Genomic DNA, 22,926 nt, shown 5'->3' on the forward strand with positions numbered 1-22,926 from the left:
TTTCTAAATTACAATTGGTTTAATATAAAAAAATGGAGTATTGTCTCTAAATTGTATTCACTTTCCCTGCATCACATTATCCCTATTTTAACATTCCCACTTGGCTGTAAACTTTTTCTAAGTATCTGACCATCTGTCTGCTCAAAAACAAAATTCATGCACTGATTTTTCAATTTTCCTAAGCTGAACAAAATGTGCAGTTATACTTGCGCTTGATAAATGCAGTAGTGAATGTGGAACTGAGCCTGTCTGTATATCTGGTAGCTCTTTTCGCTTTGTTTTTACTGACCAGTATTCTGCCTAAAGTTTGCTTCTGTGTTGGTTTATTACCTAGCACACGTGGTTGTGAAAATAGTCTAGCAAAAAAAAACAAAAAACTGGTTATTGATGTACTCGAACTTTGTGTATGTATTTTCAACAGTTCTAGTTTCACCCTACACAGATTAATCAGGAACATGTAAGAATTCAAAAGCGAAATAAAAAAATGTTATAAAAAAAAAAAAATCTACCATTTTGATGTGTTTTCTTCTTCTGAAGCAGTTTTTGGTAGAAAAAGTACTTTCAGGCAGCTGTTTCAGTTTGAATCTTCTGCTTATGTTTTCATTTAAACTTTATTTTGGGTGTGGATTATTTTCAGCAGGAATTGGCTGTCTTTATTTTATCCCTCCCTCTCTAGTGGACTCTTGCGTGGAAAGATCCACATCTTGGGTAGTCATTATCCCATACGTCACTAGCTCATGGACTCTTGCTAATTACATGAAAGAAAACATAATTTATGTAAGAACTTACCTGATAAATTCATTTCTTTCATATTAGCAAGAGTCCATGAGGCCCACCCTTTTTTGTGGTGGTTATGATTTTTTTGTATAAAGCACAATTATTCCAATTCCTTATTTTTTATGCTTTCACACTTTTTTCTTATCACCCCACTTCTTGGCTATTCGTTAAACTGATTTGTGGGTGTGGTGAGGGGTGTATTTATAGGCATTTTGAGGTTTGGGAAACTTTGCCCCTCCTGGTAGGAATGTATATCCCATACGTCACTAGCTCATGGACTCTTGCTAATATGAAAGAAATGAATTTATCAGGTAAGTTCTTACATAAATTATGTTTTTGCTCTAGGTACCGGGACAATTACTCCTAGAGAGGAGAGATCCTGTACGCAACCTAAGAAGGCAGTCCTCTTTTCTTGTCTTGTCGAAAGACTGTAGAATAGGAATCTGTCCCTGAGCGGATGAGACTTGAATCCTATCCTGTATCTTTGAAATACAACCTCCAGGACCCAAGGATTCTCTACATCCTGGAACCAAGCATTTGAAAAAAGAGACAGTCTACCCCCCTACTCGATCCGATCCCAGATCCGGGGCCGCCCCTTCATGCCGATTTGTTCTCGGCAGGCTTCTTAGTCTGTTTGGACTTATTCCAGGAGTGAGCTGGCTTCCAAGTACTCTTGGCCTGCTCGGACTTGGAAGAGGACTGCTGTTGTTGTGACTTGTCAGCACGAAAATTAAACAGTTGCCATCCCTTACGCCTATTCTTATTATCCTGCGGTAGGAAGGGACCTTTCCCTCCGGTAACCGTAGAGATAATGGAGTCCAGCCCTGGAACGAATAAAATCTTCCCCTTGAAGAGAAGAGAAAGGAGTCTGGATTTAGAAGTCATATCCGAAGACCAAGACTTCAACCAGAGAGCCTCTGAAGCTACAGAGGCTAACTAATCCTCGGATAGCTAGGATATAATAGCTAAATCCAACAAATATCTAGATGACTCTAGGTCAAGAGAACTGTTTAACCTTTCTCTTCCGTGCATGGTAAAGTCAGCTGGAAAAAACATAATTTATGCTTACCTGATAAATTTATTTCTCTTGTAGTGTATTCAGTCCACTGGTCATCCATTACTTATGGGATATATTCCCTTCCCAACAGGAAGTTGCAAGAGGATCACCCAAGCAGAGCTGCTATATAGCTCCTCCCCCTCACATGTCATATCCAGTCATTCGACCGAAACAAGACGAGAAAGGAGAAACCATAGGGTGCAGTGGTGACTGGAGTATTAATTAAAATTTAGATCTGCCTTAAAAGAGACAGGGCTGGCCGTGGACTGAATACACTACAAGAGAAATAAATTTATCAGGTAAGCATAAATTATGTTTTCTCTTGTTAAGTGTATTCAGTCCACGGGTCATCCATTACTTATGGGATACCAATACCAAAGCTAAGTACACGGATGATGGGAGGGACAAGGCAGGAACTTAAACGGAAGGAACCACTGCCTGTAGAACCTTTCTCCCAAAAACAGCCTCCGAAGAAGCAAAAGTGTCAAATCTGTAAAATTTTGAAAAAGTGTGAAGCGAAGACCAAGTCGCAGCCTTGCAAATCTGTTCAACAGAGGCCTCATTCTTAAAGGCCCAGGTGGAAGCCACAGCTCTAGTGGAATGAGCTGTAATTCTTTCAGGGGGCTGCTGTCCAGCAGTCTCATAGGCTAAGCGTATTATGCTACGAAGCCAAAAGGAGAGAGAGGTTGCCGAAGCTTTTTGACCTCTCCTCTGCCCAGAGTAAACGACAAACAGTGAAGAAGTTTGACGAAAATCTTTAGTTGCCTGTAAATAGAATTTCAGGGCACGGACTACGTCCAGATTATGCAAAAGTCGTTCCTTCTTTGAAGAAGGATTAGGACATAATGACGGAACAACAATCTCCTGATTGATATTCCTGTCAGAGACTACCTTAGGTAAAAACCCAGGTTTAGTATGCAGAACTACCTTGTCTGAATGGAAAATCAGATAAGGAGAATCACAATGTAAGGCGGATAACTCCGAGACTCTTCGAGCCAAGGAAATAGCCATCAAAAAAAGAACTTTCCAAGATAAAAGTTTAATATCAACGGAATGAAGGGGTTCAAACGGAACTCCTTGAAGAACTTTAAGAACCAAGTTTAAGCTCCACGGAGGAGCAACAGTTTAAAACACAGGCTTAATCCTAGTTAAGGCTTGACAAAAGGCCTGGACGTCTGGAACTTCTGCCAGACGCTTGTGCAAAAGAATAGACAGAGCAGAAATCTGTCCCTTTAAAGAACTAGCTGATAAGCCTTTTTCCAAACCCTCTTGGAGAAAGGACAATATCCTTGGAATCCTAACCTTACTCCATGAGTAACTCTTGGATTCGCACCAATACAGGTATTTACGCCATATCTTATGGTAGATTTTTCTGGTAACAGGCTTTCGTGCCTGTATCAAGGTATCAATAACTGACTCGGAGAAGCCACGCTTTGATAGGATCAAGCGTTCAATCTCCACGCAGTCAGTCTCAGAGAAATTAGATTTGGATGATTGAAAGGACCTTGTATTAGAAGGTCTTGCCTCAAAGGTAGAGTCCATGGTGGACAGGACGACATGTCCACTAGGTCTGCATACCAGGTCCTGCGTGGCCACGCAGGCGCTATCAGAATCACCGATGCTCTCTCCTGTTTGATCTTGGCAATCAGTCGAGGGAGCAGAGGAAACGGTGGAAACACATAAGCCATGTTGAAGAACCAAGGAGCTTCTAGAGCATCTATCAGCGTCGCTCCCGGGTCCCTGGACCTGGATCCGTAACGAGGAAGTTTGGCGTTCTGGCGAGACGCCATGAGATCCAGTTCTGGTTTGCCCCAACGATGGACCAGTTGAGCAAATACCTCCGGATGGAGTTCCCACTCCCCCGGATGAAAAGTCTGGAGACTTAGAAAGTCCGCCTCCCAGTTCTCCACGCCTGGGATGTGGATCGCTGACAAGTGGCAAGAGTGAGACTCTGCCCAGCGAATTATCTTTGAGACTTCTGACATCGCTAGGGAGCTCCTGGTTCCCCCTTGATGGTTGATATAAGCCACAGTCATGATGTTGTCCGACTGAAATCTGATGAACCTCAGTGTTGCTAACTGAGGCCAAGCTAGAAGAGCATTGAATATTGCCCTTAGCTCCAGAATATTTATTGGTAGGAGTTTCTCCTCCTGAGTCCAAGATCCCTGAGCCTTCAGGGAATTCCAGACTGCGCCCCAGCCTAGGAGGCTGGCATCTGTTGTTACAATCGTCCAATCTGGTCTGCGAAAGGTCATGCCCCTGGACAGATGGACCCGAGATAGCCACCAGAGAAGAGAATCTCTGGTCTCTTGATCCAGATTTAGTAGGGGGGACAAATCTGAATAATCCCCATTCCACTGACCTAGCATGCACAATTGCAGCGGTCTGAGATGCAGGCGCGCAAATGGCACTATGTCCATTGCCGCTACCATTAAGCCGATTACTTCCATGCACTGAGCCACTGACGGGCGTGGAATGGAATGAAGGACCCGGCAAGCATTTAAGAGTTTTGATAACCTGGCCTCCGTCAGGTAGATTTTCATTTCTACAGAATCTATCAGAGTCCCTAGGAAGGAGACTCTTGTGAGTGGTGATAGAGAACTCTTTTCCACGTTCACCTTCCACCCATGCAACCTTAGAAATGCCAGAACTATCTCTGTATGAGACTTGGCAATTTGCAAGCTTGACGCCTGTATCAGGATGTCGTCTAGATATGGAGCCACCGCTATGCCTCGCGGTCTTAGAACCGCCAGAAGAGAGCCCAGCACCTTTGTAAAGATTCTCGGGGCCGTAGCCAACCCGAAGGGGAGAGCTACAAACTGGTAATGCCTGTCTAGAAAGGCAAATCTTAGGAACCGATGATGATCTTTGTGAATCGGTATGTGAAGGTAGGCATCCTTTAAATCCACTGTGGCCATGTACTGACCCTCTTGGATCATGGGTAGGATAGTCCGAATAGTTTCCATTTTGAATGATGGAACTCTTAGGAATTTGTTTAAGATCTTTAGGTCCAAAATTGGTCTGAAGGTACCCTCTTTCTTGGGAACCACGAACAGATTTGAATAAAACCCCTGTCCTTGTTCCGTCCGCGGAACTGGGTGGATCACCCCCATTACTAGGAGGTCTTGTACGCAACGTAGGAATGCCTCTTTCTTTATCTGGTTTTCTGATAACCTTGAAAGATGAAATCTCCCTTGAGGAGGAGAAGCCTTGAAGTCCAGAAGATATCCCTAAGATATGATCTACAACGCCCAGGGATCCTGGACATCTCTTGCCCACGCCTGGGCGAAGAGAGAATGTCTGCCCCCCACTAGATCCGTTTCCGGATAGGGGGCCATCCCTTCATGCTGTCTTAGGAGCAGTAGCAGGTTTTCTGGCCTGCTTGCCCTTGTTCCAGGACTGGTTAGTTTTCCAGGCCTGTCTGTAACGAGCGACGGTTCCTTCCTGTTTTGGGGCGGAGGAAGTTGACGTTGCTCCTGCCTTGAAGTTTCGAAAGGCACGAAAATTAGACTGTTTGGCCTTTGATTTGGCCTTGTCCTGAGGAAGAGTATGACCCTTACCTCCAGTAATGTCAGCGATAATTTCTTTCAAGCCGGGCCCGAATAAGGTTTGCCCCTTGAAAGGAATATTAAGCAATTTATATTTAGAAGTCACATCAGCTGACCAGTATTTAAGCCATAACGCTCTGCGCGCCTGGATGGCAAATCCGGAGTTCTTAGCCGTTAGCTTAGTTAAATGTACAATGGCATCAGAAACAAATGCATTAGCTAGCTTAAGTGCTTTAAGCTTGTCCATAATTTCATCCAATGGAGCTGAGTGAATGGCCTCTTCTAGAGACTCAAACCAGAATGCCGCCGCAGCAGTGACAGGCGCAATGCATGCAAGGGGCTGTAAAATAAAACCTTGTTGAACAAACATTTTCTTAAGGTAACCTTCCAATTTTTTATCCATTGGATCCGAAAAAGCACAACTATCCTCCACCGGGATAGTGGTACGCTTAGCTAAAGTAGAAACTGCTCCCTCCACCTTAGGGACCGTCTGCCATAAGTCCCGTGTAGTGGCGTCTATTGGAAACATTTTTCTAAATATAGGAGGTGGGGAAAAGGGCACACCAGGTCTATCCCACTCCTTGCTAATAATTTCTGTAAGTCTTTTAGGTATAGGAAAAACATCAGTACACACCGGTACTGCATAGTATCTATCCAGCCTACATAATTTCTCTGGAATTACAACTGTGTTACAGTCATTCAGAGCCGCTAAAACCTCCCCTAGCAATACATGGAGGTTCTCAAGCTTAAATTTAAAATTAGAGATCTCTGAATCCGGTTTCCCTGGATCAGATCCGTCACCTACAGAATGAAGCTCTCCGTCCTCATGTTCTGCAAACTGTGACGCAGTATCGGACATGGCTCTTGTAGCACCAGCGCGCTCTATTCTTACCCCAGAGCAATCGCGCTTGCCTCTTAATTCTGGCAATTTAGATAACACTTCTGTCAGGGTATTATTCATAATAGTAGCCATGTCTTGTAAAGTGATTTGTATGGACGTCCCTGATGCACTTGGCGCCACAATATCACGCGCCTCCTGAGCGGGAGGCGAAGGTACTGACACGTGAGGAGAGTTAGTCGGCATAACTTCCCCCTCGTTGTCTGGTGATAATTCCTTTATAGATAAAGACTGACCTTTATTATTTAAAGTGAAATCAATACATTTAGTACACATATTTCTATGGGGCTCCACACTGGCCTATAAACATAGTGAACAAACAGATTCATCTGTGTCAGACATGTTTAAACAGACTAGCAATAAAACTAGCAGACTTGGAAAACACTGTAAATAATTTTACAAGCAATAAAGAAAAACGCTACTGTACCTTTAAGAAGCACAAAAAACTGTCACAGTTGAAATAACAATGAAACAAATCAGTTATAGCAATCAAATTTTCACAATAAATGTATTAAGTTAGCAGAGCATTGCACCCACTTGCAAATGGATGATTAACCCCTTAATACCCAAAACGTTTTTTTATAAGCAGTAAAGAAAAAAACGTTTTTTTTTTTAATACAGTCAAAACCACTGTCACAGGTCTGCTGTGACTGATTACCTCCCTCAAAATGACTTTTGAAGTCCCTTAAGCTCTCTGGAGACGACCTGGGTCATGCAGGAAGAAGCAGGAAGACTGAGCCTGAATTTTTACTGCGTCAAAAAAGCGCTAAAATAGGCCCCTCCTACTCAATATTACAACATTGGGAGTTTCAGTTAACTGTTTCTATGCAGAAATACCGGTCAACCATGTGGAAAAAATGTATGCCCCAATAAGTTTTATCACCAATGTACCTCACAAAACGATTAAACATGCCAGCAAAATCGTTTTAAACATCCTTTTTTTAAGGAGTATGTATCTCTATTGATAAGCCTAATACCAGTCTTCCTACTGCATTTAAGGCTTATAACATCACTTCAGTATTAATAGCATTTTCTCAGTCAAATTCCATTCCTTAGAAAATTACTTTACTGTATATATTTAAATCAGCCTGCTAACAGTCGCTCTCACTGTATTAAAGGCTTTACTTACATTACATCGGTATCAGCAGTATTTTCTTAGTCAATTCCATTCCTTAGAAAAATAATTTACTGCACATACCTTGTTTGCAGGATACCCCGCACGCTATTCCCTTTCTGAAAGTTACCCCACTCCTCAGAATGTGCGAGAACAGCCAGTGGATCTTAGTTACTTCTGCTAAGATCATAGAAAACGCAGGCAGATTCTTCTTCCAAATACTGCCTGAGAACAAACAGCACACTCCGGTGCCATTTAAAATAACAAACTTTTGATTGAAGAAATAAACTAAGTATAAAAACACCACAGACCTCTCACAACCTCCTATCTAGTTAAGTTGCAAGAGAATGACTGGATATGACATGTGAGGGGAGGAGCTATATAGCAGCTCTGCTTGGGTGATCCTCTTGCAACTTCCTGTTGGGAAGGGAATATATCCCATAAGTAATGGATGACCCGTGGACTGAATACACTTAACAAGAGAAAAGCCTCCTCCAGATGGAGGATTAGTTGAGCCTCGGGGAACTGCATGTGGAGTGGGTAATGTAGAAAGGGTAGTAATTTCTTGGGAGACAGATTCCTGAGAAATAGACGTCTCAGAAGGGCTAATAGTGCTATGAGCATTAGCAGGCGTGTCTCCCTTCTTAGACTTTAGAACAGTGTTTAGGCAAATAGAACAAAATTGAGCAGGCGGGCAAACCACAGCCTCCTCACAATATAAACAAGAATTATTAATCAGTACAGAAGGAGTGGAACTTTCTAATGTAGTATCGGAGTCCTCCATAGCTTTGTATATACTCACAGAAGGACAATCAAAAGAAACGCTATTATTTAAAAAAAACGGCACCTTAATACTCCCAATGGCACTCACCAACTCCTAGACCCAGACAGCTAACAGTGAAATGAAAGTGAAATGAAAGAGACCGCACCCGGTCACGTGATATGTAAGACAGGACTTCCCCCTGCTATGAAAAAGAGCGCAACACTTCAAAAACGAAAGTGAAACCTGTTTTTTCAAGCCAAAAAAAAACAGTGTCTATGAGCCTAAAAAAACTCTCACATTAAGCAGATAAAAATCCCCAAACTGTTCAAATAATCTCCCTGAAGTAGATATTAACCCTTGATCCTATTGAGGTATAAAGGGGCCACATTGTGAACCTGTATAGTGTTTTAAATTGTAAATATAAAAAACGGTCTTACCCTCCAGGATCCATGCTGTGGAACAGGCACAGCCTCTCAAGTGTGACAATCTTGCAGCAGCACTTCTGACATGGACTTGAGTGTGTAACAGCAAGCATTGAAATTCATCAACACTGATTGCTCAGGAGCTGTTAGCGACAGTCTGGATGGGTTCGCAGAAAAACTTTCCCTGCATCTCCAGACTCTAACTTTTATCAATACTCTCACTGAGAGGTTGACACGATTACTTAAAACTCCAGTCCTTTCTCAAAGTGAATATGCCCATTACAGGACTATCCAAATCTTCTGATACTTCTCTGCCACCTCCTATAGTGATGAAAGGCAAAGAATGACTGGGGGATAGGGGAAGTGGGAGGGATATTTAAGCCTTTGGCTGGGGTGTCTTTTGCGTCCTCCTGGTGGCCAGGTGTTGTATTTCCCAACAGTAAGGAATTAAGTCATGGGCTCTCCCTGCCTTATGGAAGGAAATTCATATTTTTATGTCAAGTTAGCGCATTTGAGAACATGAGTTCGGGTTAGTGCGCAAGTCATGTGTTTTATTTAACTTTTTTCTCTCTATTGACTTCTATGGGGGAAAAGGTTATCTTTTGCGCGACAGTCTAATTGGGCTAGAAGTAACCTGTTAGCACGAGCACGATAACTTTTTACTTTCGACTCATAACACCAGCGCAACCCGACGCACATTAAAAGTTTACTTCTAGCACAATTAGCGCTCTAGTGGAAGCAGTAAATATTGCTCCACTTGTAACTGGCCCCTTGTGTTTAGTGCTTGTATCTCTGGATGGTGCCCTGGTCTGTCGTGCAGTATTATCTTATATATTGTTTGCCCTCTGGCTGCACATGTCTGTATCACAAAACTAGTTTGTCTTAAAGAATCAAAGCTGCTAGTTTATTAGATATTATATGGTGCACAATTCTCCATGTGGAACCGCAAGATAAAATTGATTAGTAATATTTGGGTCCTAGATCAGGTTTAGTTTGTAACCAGCAGAAAAATGCAGATGTGAAAAAAAAAATTGTGATCAGATGTCATGAGATTTTGCTGAGGACAATTATGGACAAAGTATGGTGCAAACTAAAACTGTGTGGGGTTCAAGTAACTTTATAACAGGGTTTAAAGCCTCTATATTGCACACAGAGATTGTTTGTACACTTCATATGCCCCTAATTATCATAAGCAGATGAGATTAGAGAGACATAGAATACAACATAGCTGCTCCAATAACATTATAGAAACTCATGGGAAATCCAACAATTTTCAGAATTACATTACAGGAAAAGGGGACAAAATAAATAATAAGAGTATATTGCAAAGTAATTAAACATTTAATATTACAATCTCAAAATAATTAGCCCACATTTCACCCCTTAGCTGCTAAACCATTTCACAGCTCTTATCTGAGCTACTTTAAGCATTTAGATGCTGCTCATATTTAAACACTACTGGAAGTCATTTGTCAGTGGTAAACCCATACAAACTAAATTGTATAGCTTTTTGTGTTTGTTTCAGCAGACCCAACAGATTCAAACTATACCATTATTTTATCTATATCATATGTGAGAAATGTACAACAAAAGGTGACAAAATGCATTACAATTTAAATAAACAAGGTTGCAAACAATACAGCGAGATTTTTTCTCAATTCTATAACCAAAACTGGGAGCTTTTCTGTAGAAATTGAACTTCAAAGGAAATGGGATTTTGGTTATATTTAACCCCTTAATGACCGGACCATTTTTCAATTTTCTTACCCTTAATGACAATGGCTATTTTTACATTTCTGCAATGTTTGTGTTTAGCTGTAATTTCCCTCTTACTCATTTACTGTACCCACACATATTATATACCGTTTTTCTCGCCATTAAATGGACTTTCTAAAGATACCATTATTTGCATCATATCTTATAATTTACTATAAAAATAAATATAAAATATGAGGAAAAAATGGAAAAAAACACACTTTTTCTAACTTTGACCCCCAAAATCTGTTACACATCTACAACCACCAAAAAACATCCATTCTAAATAGTTTCTAAATTTTGTCCCGAGTTTAGAAATAACCAATGTTTACATGATCTTTGCTTTTTTTTTGCAAGTTATAGGGCAAAAAATACAAGTAGCACTTTGCTATTTCCAAACCACTTTTTTTCAAAATTAGCGCTAGTTACATTGGAACACTGATATCTTTCAGGAATCCCTGAATATCCCTTGACATGCATATATTTTTATTTAGAAGACATCCCAAAGTATTGATCTAGGCCCATTTTGGTATATTTCATGCCACCATTTCACCGCCAAATGCGATCAAATAAAAGAAATTGTTGATTTTTTCACAAACCTTAGGTTTCTCGCTGAATTTATTTACAAACAACTTATGCAATTATGGCATAAATGGTTGTAAATACTTCTCTGGGATCCCCTTTGTTCAGAAATAGCAGACATATATGGCTTTGGCGTTGCTTTTTGGTAATTAGAAGGCCGCTAAATGCCGCTGCACACCACACATGTATTATGCCCAGCAGTGAAGGGGTTAATTAGGGAGCTTGTAGGGAGCTTTTAGGTTTAATTTTAGCTTTAGTTTAGTGTAGTAGACAACCCCAAGTATTGATCTAGGCCCATTTTGGTATATTTCATGCCACCATTTCACCGCCAAATACGATCAAATAAAAAAAACTGTTAAATTTTTCACAATTTTAGGTTTCTCACTGAAATTATTTACAAACAGCTTGTGCAATTATGGCACAAATGGTTGTAAATGCTTCTCTAGGATCCCCTTTCTTCAGAAATAGCAGACATATATGGCTTTGGCTTTGCTTTTTGGTAATAATAAGGCCGTTAAATGCTGCTGTGCACCACACTTGTAATATGCCCAGCAGTTAAGGGGTTAATTAGGTAGCTTGTAGGGTTAATTTTTAGCTTTAGTGTAGAGATCAGCCTCCCACCTGACACATCCCACCCCCTGATCCCCCCCATGACCCCCCTCAAACAGCTCTCTTCCCTCCCCCACCTCACAATTGTCATCGCCATCTTAAGTACTGGCAGAAAATCTGCCAGTACTGAAATAAAAAGCATTTATTATTTTTTTTATTTTTTTTTCATACAGTGTGCAGTGATGGATCCCCCTTACCCCACAACCTCCCTGATCCCCCCCATACATTTCCCTAACCATCCCCATCTACCTATTTGCCGCCATCTTGGGTACTGGCAGCTGTCTGCCAGTACCCAATTTGCCCCCAAAAATTGTTTTATTTTACTTTTTTATATTAAAAATGTGTTTTCTGTAGTGTAGCAGGCCCCCCCTGAACAATCTACATACCTCCCCCTCCCAGATCCCTTAGTAAACAACTGAGACACCACTTAATCGGCATCAGTTTTTTTTTTACTTAACTGCATATTTTGCGTGCGCGCGCACGCGCGCACACACGCCAACCCCCCCCCCCCCCCGGTCGCAACCGCCCACAAAGCAATATCCGATCCTAAATGATTGGAAAGTAAGAAACATCATAACAAGCTCCAGGAAGCTGCTCCCACCCACCAACGTAATCGAATGATTTGCAATCAATAGCCGATGCAGAGAGGGCCACAGAGTGGCCCTTTCTGCATCGGTGGGTAAAATAGGGGATTGCAGTGATGCCTCAATATTGAGGCATCACTACAATCTCTTGGAAGCAGCTGGAAGCGATCATGATCGCTTCCAGCACTTCAAACAACAGAGGACGTGCCAGGTACGTCAATTGTCGTTAAGGGGAGTTTTTTCTATGACGTACCTGGTACGTCCTCTGTCATTAAGGGGTTAAAAGTTTGATCCCTCCCCGGGGATAGAAAATAAACTGGGTCGCATAGGGTTGGTTCTATTTTTTCTATTTGATACATTATAATCCAAAGGTTATTCATCCTGAAATATAGATTCGTTTTTAAATATATAGCAAGATGCTGTATATTCATGGCTGTAATGTTTTGTTTTTTTGGTACATTAATCCATTCACGTCATGCGCTCCAGATATTATCACATATTATTGGTTTTGTAGTTCTCTAAACTGAATTTGTAGCTGCAGAAATAACATGCCTCTACTTCACAGCAAAATGTTATAAAATGATCACTCACAGAGTTGATAAATAGACCTTAAAGTGACATAATCATGAAATATAGCTTTTGGGTTTTAGATAGAGCATAACATTTTCAGATTTACTTCATTCTCTTGGAATCCTTTTTGAAGGAGAGCAATGCTCTACTGGGGCCTATCTGAATACAATGGGTGAGACGGTGACAAGCAGCTAGCTCATAGTAATGCATTGCATCTGAGTGAGCCTACCTATGCAGGCTTTTCAACAATGGATACCAAGAGAGCAAAGCAAATTAGATAAGAGAAGTCAATTGGAAAATTGTTAAAAATTGCATGTTTTTTCTGAATCATGAAAGTTTAATTTTGACATTACTTTCCTTTAATGCCATTGCTCCCGTGCAAATCTATGTACACAGAATCAACCCATACTAAGTTTCAAGAAGCTCACTGAATAGAAGATTGTTTAGAGTGGAATATATCTGCACAAGGACCCAAGTGTGAAGAGGGAGGGGCAAGCATTACAAATGAAAAATATTGTAATTGTTTTAGGTAAATAAAACAATTTATATTGTTAATATTAATGTAATATTTTTTCTCCTTCCAATAAAGTACAGGTGAAAAATTGATCAAATATGAAGGTTTAACCAATTAAACTGGAGATAGTTCACCTCCAAATAATTTCATTCATTTCAATGATCTATCTATGGATATCTAATGATATATAACCAAATAAGTAATTGTCTGATATAACTGGAAAAAAACAATCTAAAAACTTATTCTAAAAATAAAAAACATGATTTCAAGCAATTTAAAAGCAGTTTCTAGTGATTTAAATCATGAGTTAAATCAACTTGATTTACATCACATCCACCCTGGGATCACCTCATAAACACTTGAGGTGCACATGCAGTCATTATCAGCACTTGGTATTGTATGGGACAACTATGTCTCACCCTCTGTACTTAGGAGGTTAAACTTTGATTTCTTTTAATATGAGTTTTCTGATGCCTAAAAAGATTTGATTTCCAAGTAAAACATTTTCCACAGTCAGAACATGAAAATCCTTTCTCCCCTGTATGAATTGTCTGATGTGTAATTAGATTTGATTTCTGAGTAAAACATTTCCCACACTCAGAACATGAATATCCTTTTACCCCTGTATGAATTTTCTGATGCCTAATAAGAGTTGGATTCTGAGTAAAACATTTCCCACAGTCAGAACATAAAAATCCTTTTTCTCCTGTATGAATTTTCTGATGAGCAACAAGATTTTTTTTATGGTTAAAACATCTCCCACATATAGGACAGGAAAATGGCTTTTCTCCTGTATGAATTTTTAGATGTTGAAAAAGATATGATTTCTTAAGAAAACATTTCCCACATTCAGAACATACATTTCCCACGTGGCTTCTTTGATTTTGAAGATGTAAAGAAGCATCTGCACTCTGACCATAATTAGGATTATTGCAGTTTGTGGATTCACCTGTCAATAAGAAACACAATGGGAGTAATCTTATTAATTACATAATTATTTTATCATGAGAACATATAAACTGTTCTGATTTAGTCAGTCCCCTATACTTGTAGCAGACACTGTGAAAACTAGACCTTTTCCGAGCTTCCATGCTAAGGCTTAAAGGAACATAAAACAAGTTGGGATAGAGACAAAATAATATAATATGTACTTTAAAGGGACAGTCTACACCAGAATTTTTATAGTTTAAAAAGATAGATAATCCCTTTATTACCCATTCCCTAGTTTTGCATAACCAACACAGTTCTATAAATACACTTTTTACCTCTGTGATTACCTTGTATCTAAGCCTCTGCAAACTGCCACCTTATTTCAGTTCTTTTGACAGACATCCATTTTAGCCAATCAGAACTGGCTCCCTGGAACTCCATGTGCATGAGCACAGTGTTATCTATATGACACACATGAACTAACACCCTCTAGTTGTGAAAAACTGTTAAAATCCCCTGAAAGAAGAGGCGGCCTTCAAGGGCTTAGAAATTAGCATATGAACCTCCTAGGTTTATCTTTCAACTAAGAATACCATGAGAACAAAGAAAAATAGGTAATCAAAGTAAATTGGAATTGGTTTAAAATTACATTCTCTATCTGAATTATGAAAGTTTAGTTTAGACTAGACTGTCCCTTTAATTACCTGCATATTTATACTGCAGTGCCTCACAATTAACCCTTTCTTTTTAGTTTCTGAATTGTAAAGCTCTATCTCCCCCCCCCAGACAATTCCTTTTATGGCTGTATCTATGTTTGTTTATTGTTCTTTTGGTAAAAAGCAAAAGTGAATAGGGATTATCTGCTGGAGCATGCCTAGAAGCTGTGAACTCAGTTGAAATACAATGCCTGTGTCTAAACACTGATAAGCGGGGTGGAGTTAGTTGCTCCAGGCAGTTTAGCTATGTAATTCATTTTGCTTATTTTTTAAAATTATTTTAAAATACTTACCAGCAATTGTTTAATCAATTTTTTTATGCAAACTGTTTTAAAATTAATTAGCCCTTTTAGGATATGCACAGATCTCAATCTGTTTTATGGCACTTAAGGGCAGTTTACTGGACGTTAGGGACTATTTCTGAGAATTCACTCTTAGTCAAAGACCAAATTAAATATAAATTAATGTTTTTTTTCTAACTAACGTATCTAGTCCTTTTAAAATTGTGTTCACAGAATCCTTTAGTAATGCAATTATTTCAGACCATGAACTAATCTTTATAACTACTGCTCATGTGCTTGTAGTTAAAACAAGGATGACTCTAGAAAAACAAAAACAAAGAAAATTGCCCCAGGTGATGTATTATGTCTAAGCAATATATAAAATCTTCATCAGAGAGAGGAATCTCACTCACGTGTCAACTATACCTTCTGGGATAAACAGAAGCTCCCCAGCAAACTGTATTACTCAAGCAATTCTGTTATACCATATAGATTAGGGGGATTATTTAGCTGAAAGGCATAAAGACCACAATACAGCTAAACCAAAAGCATATCAACTTGTGACACATCTCCAAAATAACATCAAACCACCACAGTTAATGAGTTTACTTAAAAAAGGCTAAGAGGATTTACATCGCAGGAAAGAGGGTTAATATGCAACTTAAAGAGCCACTAAATACAGAACAACTGCCAAATTAACAAATAAAACATAATAAAAAGACAAGGTAATAACACTTTTTTTTATTTTGACTAAAGTGTCCCTTTAAATGCTTATTGCTTATGTGCACAAAACATTTAGTTTGAGTTTTTTTAGAAAGTTGCATTTATGCCATATATTCTTTACTTGTATTTAAGACCAGATTATCTGTTTATATACAAGGTTATACAGGGAGTGCAGAATTATTAGGCAAATGAGTATTTTGACCACATCATCCTCTTTATGCATGTTGTCTTACTCCAAGCTGTATAGGCTCGAAAGCCTACTACCAATTAAGCATATTAGGTGATGTGCATCTCTGTAATGAGAAGGGGTGTGGTCTAATGACATCAACACCCTATATCAGGTGTGCATAATTATTAGGCAACTTCCTTTCCTTTGGCAAAATGGGTCAAAAGAAGGACTTGACAGGCTCAGAAAAGTCAAAAATAGTGAGATATCTTGCAGAGGGATGCAGCACTCTTAAAATTGCAACGCTTCTGAAGCGTGATCATCGAACAATCAAGCGTTTCATTCAAAATAGTCAACAGGGTCGCAAGAAGCGTGTGGAAAAACCAAGGCGCAAAATAACTGCCCATGAACTGAGAAAAGTCAAGCGTGCAGCTGCCAAGATGCCACTTGCCACCAGTTTGGCCATATTTCAGAGCTGCAACATCACTGGAGTGCCCAAAAGCACAAGGTGTGCAATACTCAGAGACATGGCCAAGGTAAGAAAGGCTGAAAGACGACCACCACTGAACAAGACACACAAGCTGAAACGTCAAGACTGGGCCAAGAAATATCTCAAGACTGATTTTTCTAAGGTTTTATGGACTGATGAAATGAGAGTGAGTCTTGATGGGCCAGATGGATGGGCCCGTGGCTGGATTGGTAAAGGGCAGAGAGCTCCAGTCCGACTCAGACGCCAGCAAGGTGGAGGTGGAGTACTGGTTTGGGCTGGTATCATCAAAGATGAGCTTGTGGGGCCTTTTCGGGTTGAGGATGGAGTCAAGGTCAACTCCCAGTCCTACTGCCAGTTTCTGGAAGACACCTTCTTCAAGCAGTGGTACAGGAAGAAGTCTGCATCCTTCAAGAAAAACATGATTTTCATGCAGGACAATGCTCCATCACACTCGTCCAAGTACTCCACAGTGTGGCTGGCAAGAAAGGGTATAAAAGAAGAAAATCTAATGACATGGCCTCCTTGTTCACCTGATCTGAACCCCATTGAGAACCTGTGGTCCATCATCAAATGTGAGATTTACAAGGAGGGAAAACAGTACACCTCTCTGAACAGTGTCTGGGAGGCTGTGGTTGCTGCTGCACGCAATGTTGATGGTGAACAGATCAAAACACTGACAGAATCCATGGATGGCAGGCTTTTGAGTGTCCTTGCAAAGAAAGGTGGCTATATTGGTCACTGATTTGTTTTTGTTTTGTTTTTAAATGAAAAAATGTATATTTGTGAATGTTGAAATGCTATATTGGTTTCACTGGTAAAAATAAATAATTGAAATGGGTATATATTTGTTTTTTGTTAAGTTGCCTAATAATTATGCACAGTAATAGTCACCTGCACACACAGATATCCCCCTAAAATAGCTATAACTAAAAACAAACTAAAAACTACTTCCAAAACTATTCAGCTTTGATATTAATGAGTTTTTTGGGTTCACTGAGAACATGGTTGTTGTTCAATAATAAAATGAATCCTCAAAAATACAACTTGCCTAATAATTCTGCACTCCCTGTATATAATATGTAAAATAAACTTTATTAGTGAACATACACATTAGATACGTACACTCACCTGCACCCCTCAAACATGGCACACATATACACTCACCTGCACCCCTCAAACATGGCACACATATACACTCACCTGCACCCCTCAAACATGGCACACATATACACTCACCTGCACCCCTCAAACATGGCACACATATACACTCACCTGCACCCCTCAAACATGGCACACATATACACTCACCTGCACCCCTCAAACATGGCACACATATACACTCACCTGCACCCCTCAAACATGTCACACATATACACTCACCTGCACCCCTCAAACATGTCACACATATACACTCACCTGCACCCCTCAAACATGTCACACATATACACTCACCTGCACCCCTCAAACATGGCACACATATACACTCACCTGCACCCCTCAAACATGGCACACATATACACTCACCTGCACCCCTCAAACATGGCACACATATACACTCACCTGCACCCTGCGTCTCTTAGACAAGTAACATGCATACACTCACCTGCACCCTGTGTCCCTCAGACATGTCACACACATACACTCACCTGTACTCTTTGTCCCTCAGACATGTCACACACATACACTCACCTGTACGCTTTGCCCCTCAGACACATCACACACATACACTCACCTGCACTCTGCATCCCTCAGACATGTCGCACACACATACACTCACCTGTACTCTTTGTTTCTCAGACACATCACACACATACACTCACCTGCACTCTGTGTCCCTCAGACATGTCACACACATACTCTCACCTGTACTCTGTGTCCCTCAGACATGTCACACAGATACTCTCACCTGCACTCTGCATCCCTCAGACATGTCGCACACATACACTCGCCTGTACTCTTTGTTTCTCAGACACATCACACACATACACTCACCAGCACCCTGTGTCCCTTAGACATGTCACACACATACACTCACCTGTACTCTTTGTCCCTCAGACATGTCACACACATACACTCGCCTGTACTCTTTGTCCCTCAGACACATCACACACATACACTCACCTGCACTCTGTGTCCCTCAGACATGTCACACACATACTCTCACCTGCACTTTGCATCCCTCAGACATGTGACACACATACTCTCACCTGCACCGAGTCTCTCACACATGTCACACACATACTCTCACCTGCACTCTGCAGCCCTCAGACATGTGACACACATACTCTCACCTGCACTCTGCATCCCTCAGACACATCACACACATACTCTCACCTGCACCGAGTCTCTCACACACATACTCTCACCTGCACTCTGCGTCCCTCAGACACGCCACACACATGTACACTCACCTGTCCTTATATTGGCACATATTTCCTGCTCTGCAGCTTCTGACATATTTCTTAGCAACTGATCCTCTGTTTGTTCCGTGTTATATGAAATCTTAGCATAATTTTCACCTGGAAAAAAAAAGAATAAATAAATAAATCACTCTTTAAAATTTCGGTTGTCTCTTTTTAAAAAATCGTTTAAAACAAAATGTGAAAAATTGTGTAATGTAAGTTAAATACGCCTGAGCATACATCAATAGCAGTCACATCTATATGAAACATTCCATATAATGAACCATGTTAAAAAGCATCAGTAATAAAAGACTATATATAAAAAATGTAAAAAGCACATATAAATAAAATTACAAATACAGGAATATCTTACAGAAGCGGCTCAAAGGGCCAAAGCTGATAATTACAATAAAAACAGAGGTAATAACAGGTGATCAGTGTGAGTGGTACACCAGAATAAGAGTGTATACTAATAAAACAGAATTAGCCTAAGTACAACTATAACAAGTGCATCAAGCTAAAAAACTAATAAACAATAGTACAAACAATAGTGTTCAAAAATATTGTTTCAAAAATAGTGTTCCAAAAAATAGAAAAATGCACTGCAGTGCAAAAAAAGGGGGGTAGCAAAATAATTGTATAGATATGATCAAATAGTGAGTGAGTGCAAATGGATATAAAAATGCTAGCTACTTAATCCAGTGAGGTTAAGATATAATTAAATAAAATACACAATATGCAATAACATAAAAAATAAAATATAATCCAAAAAAGTGTTAAAAAAGTTGATCAACAAATGTTAGTGAAGAACAAAAATAAGTCAATCAAAACTAAAAAATGGAAAAAATGGGTGATGAAAAGCAAGGTGAAAGTGAGGAAATTGATTCCTTCCAATGTTAGTTACTTTAACAGATCCAAATTCCTGAGTGTGGTAGCTGAAGTAGCTGATTGGATCCTAGCACCTGTCAGCTGCTCCTATGGTATCCTAAAAAGTGTCCCTGTAAAAAAAGAAATTCACAACATAGTGTATCCAATATGAGAATGAAGTAAAGATTAAAGTAATGCTTACCAATATGTCAACGCGTTCTTCACTAACATTTGTTGATCAACTTTTTGAACACTTTTTTGGATTATATTTTATTTTTTATGTTATTGCATATTGTGTATTTTATTTTTTATGTTATTGCATATTGTGTATTTTATTTAATTATATCTTAACCTCACTGGATTAAGTAGCTAGCACTTTTATATCCATTTGCACTCACTCACTATTTGATCGTATCTATACAATTATTTTGCTACCCCCCTTTTTTTGCACTGCAGTGCATTTTTCTATTTTTTGGAACACTATTTTTGAAACAATATTTTTGAACACTATTGTTTGTACTATTGTTTATTAGTTTTTTTGCTTGATGCACTTGTTATAGTTGTACTTAGGCTAATTCTGTTTTATTAGTATACACTCTTATTCTGGTGTACCACTCACACTGATCACCTGTTATTACCTCTGTTTTTATTGTAATTATCAGCTTTGGCCCTTTGAGCCGCTTCTGTAAGATATTCCTGTATTTGTAATTTTATTTATATGTGCTTTTTAAATTTTTTATATATAGTCTTTTATTACTGATGCTTTTTAACATGGTTCATTAAATAATCTTCTTTTATCTCTCTGTGAGTATATTTATCCCTTGGCCTCTTGTTGGCGCTGTATTCACTTCTTACTACTTGTGCATATTTTTTGGAGGTTGGTTAGGATCTCTGGATACAGCTTGGGGATTACCTTAGCGCTTGTACACTACCCCTTTTTCACTATTCCATATAATGACATTAGCACAACAGTAAATACGTGTCAAGCAGTAAAGCGAGTTAGATGGGAATCAGCTACTTTACTAGCTGCAAATACAGCCTCATTGTAACCAATCAGAATTCCTATGTGAGACTTTATTACAGGGTTTAAAAATAACGTCCATTTTCCATTGGTTATTAAAACCTCACTATAGCCCATTTAATTATCTTAACATGTATTGTCTGAGTGAGAGAATGTACCATAGTGATGATAGAAACATTATATATATATATATATATATATATATATATATATATATATAATTTGTAGACAAAGTGCACTCTAAACGTTCCAATCAGCTGCCTTGGGTGCAACAAACAGTATGTATAAATAAATAAGTTAAGAAAAGTGCACTCCAAAGGACTTACTTGTAAATCCACTTTATTTGTAATTATATATATATATTTTAGGGATGCACCGAAATGAAAATTCTAGAACGAAACTGAAACCGAAAATTTAGGATGCCCTTGGCCGAAAACCGAAACCGAAAATGACTTTTTCCCCCAAATGATTTTAAAAGTTTTTTTCTATAATTTTATTATTAATATAAGACTTTTTATTATATATATATATATATATATATATATATATATATATATATATATATATATATATATATAATATATATTATATATATATATATATATATATATATATATATATATAAAATATATATATACACACACACATATATATATATATATATACATACACACACACATATTTTATATATATATATATATATATATACACACATACATACACACACACACATATGTAGATAGGTGAGCAGATATATATATATATATATATATATAAAAGCAATTATGTAGATAGGTGAGCAGTAATTACATATATAAGCATATATAGGTAGGTGAGCAGTATATATATATATATATATGGATATGTAGGTAGGTGAGCAGTATAAATATATATATTAGCATATGTAGGTAGGTGAGCAGTATATATATATATATATATATATATATATATTAGCATATGTAGGTGAGCAGTATATATATATATATATATATATATATATATACACATATACACACATAATAATAATCTGCATTGAGGTACACAGCAGGCATCTTGGGGTTAAGCATGGTACTGAGACAGAGGAATGCAAGAGATCGTATTACCAGTGCTTGTGGATTGTAGCCCCAACAATTACAGTTCTCCTGTCAGTATGCAAACGGCCCCTACATATTGCATATAATTAATTCTTATCTGGACTGGGCTCCCTGTCTAGCGGTGACACATTTGTAAAAGCAGCTCCTTGTGCAGGACTCAGGAGGAGGAGGTAACAGCTGCTTGTACTGAAACCACGCTGCAGCCCGCTCTGTCTGTTACACAGTAAACTTGCCGTGTCAGATGACATTTATGACACTTGCCTGCAGAGCCATATAGTTACGTGTAACGGATCCTCCTGTCAGTGAGTGTGTGAAAGGCTAACACGTATTTTTACCCTTATCTGGCTCCCTGTCTAACTGTGACTTTATTTGAAAAAGCAACTCATCGTGCAGGACTCAATGAGCTACTTTTTCAAATAAAGTCACAGTTAGACAGGGAGCCAGATAAGGGTAAATATACGTATGATCCTTTCACACACTCACTGACCGGAGGATCCGTTATAAGTATAACTATATGGCTCTACAGGCAAGTGTCATAAAATTCACTTGACACGGCAAGTTCCCTCTCTCACTCTGCCGCTCTGCTTCAAGTTGTTAGTGAACACAGCCTACAGTGCCGCACCCCCTCTACCTGCAAGGCATTCTGGGGCATGTAGTTAAAGTTGAATATGGCCTAGAAATTACCCAGCCACACGGGACTAAATTTAGATGCGTCTTCTAACTACTTGTTGCGGTCAGTGAGGCACGGGGGGAGGACACTTAGAGGGATACAAATCTGGCTGCCAGGGGTTGATTTTGTGGTGCATAGGGGTCAATTTAATTTCAAATAGAACATGCAATTTTCGGCCGAAATGGGAAAGGCCCATTTTCGGTGGCCGAAATTTCGGTGCATCATATATATATATATATATATATATATATATACACACACACAGGGAGTGCAGAATTATTAGGCAAATGAGTATTTTGACCACATCATCCTCTTTATGCATGTTGTCTTACTCCAAGCTGTATAGGCTCGAAAGCCTACTACCAATTAAGCA

General features: G+C 39.1%; 2 protein-coding genes across 3 annotated transcripts in view; one reads left to right on the forward strand and one right to left on the reverse strand.

The window, feature by feature from the left end:
* Positions 1-22,926, forward strand: part of LOC128657969 (uncharacterized) — a 296,601-nt gene that overhangs the window by 171,842 nt on the left and 101,833 nt on the right. The gene's annotated exons all lie outside the window — the stretch shown is intronic.
* LOC128657251 (zinc finger protein 836-like) overlaps positions 12,441-22,926 on the reverse strand; it is a 60,053-nt gene continuing 49,567 nt past the window's right edge. For both annotated transcript variants that reach the window (XM_053711523.1, XM_053711522.1), the window contains 2 exons: positions 18,911-19,018; positions 12,441-14,142 (listed from right to left, as the gene is read on the reverse strand). In XM_053711523.1, coding sequence (XP_053567498.1) covers positions 13,622-14,142; positions 18,911-19,018 — 629 coding nt within the window. In that variant the 3' untranslated portion in view covers positions 12,441-13,621. The remainder of the gene's footprint in view (positions 14,143-18,910; positions 19,019-22,926) is intronic.

The sequence above is a fragment of the Bombina bombina genome, chromosome 4 (genome assembly GCF_027579735.1).
Source record: "Bombina bombina isolate aBomBom1 chromosome 4, aBomBom1.pri, whole genome shotgun sequence".
Taxonomy (NCBI): Eukaryota; Metazoa; Chordata; class Amphibia; order Anura; family Bombinatoridae; genus Bombina; species Bombina bombina.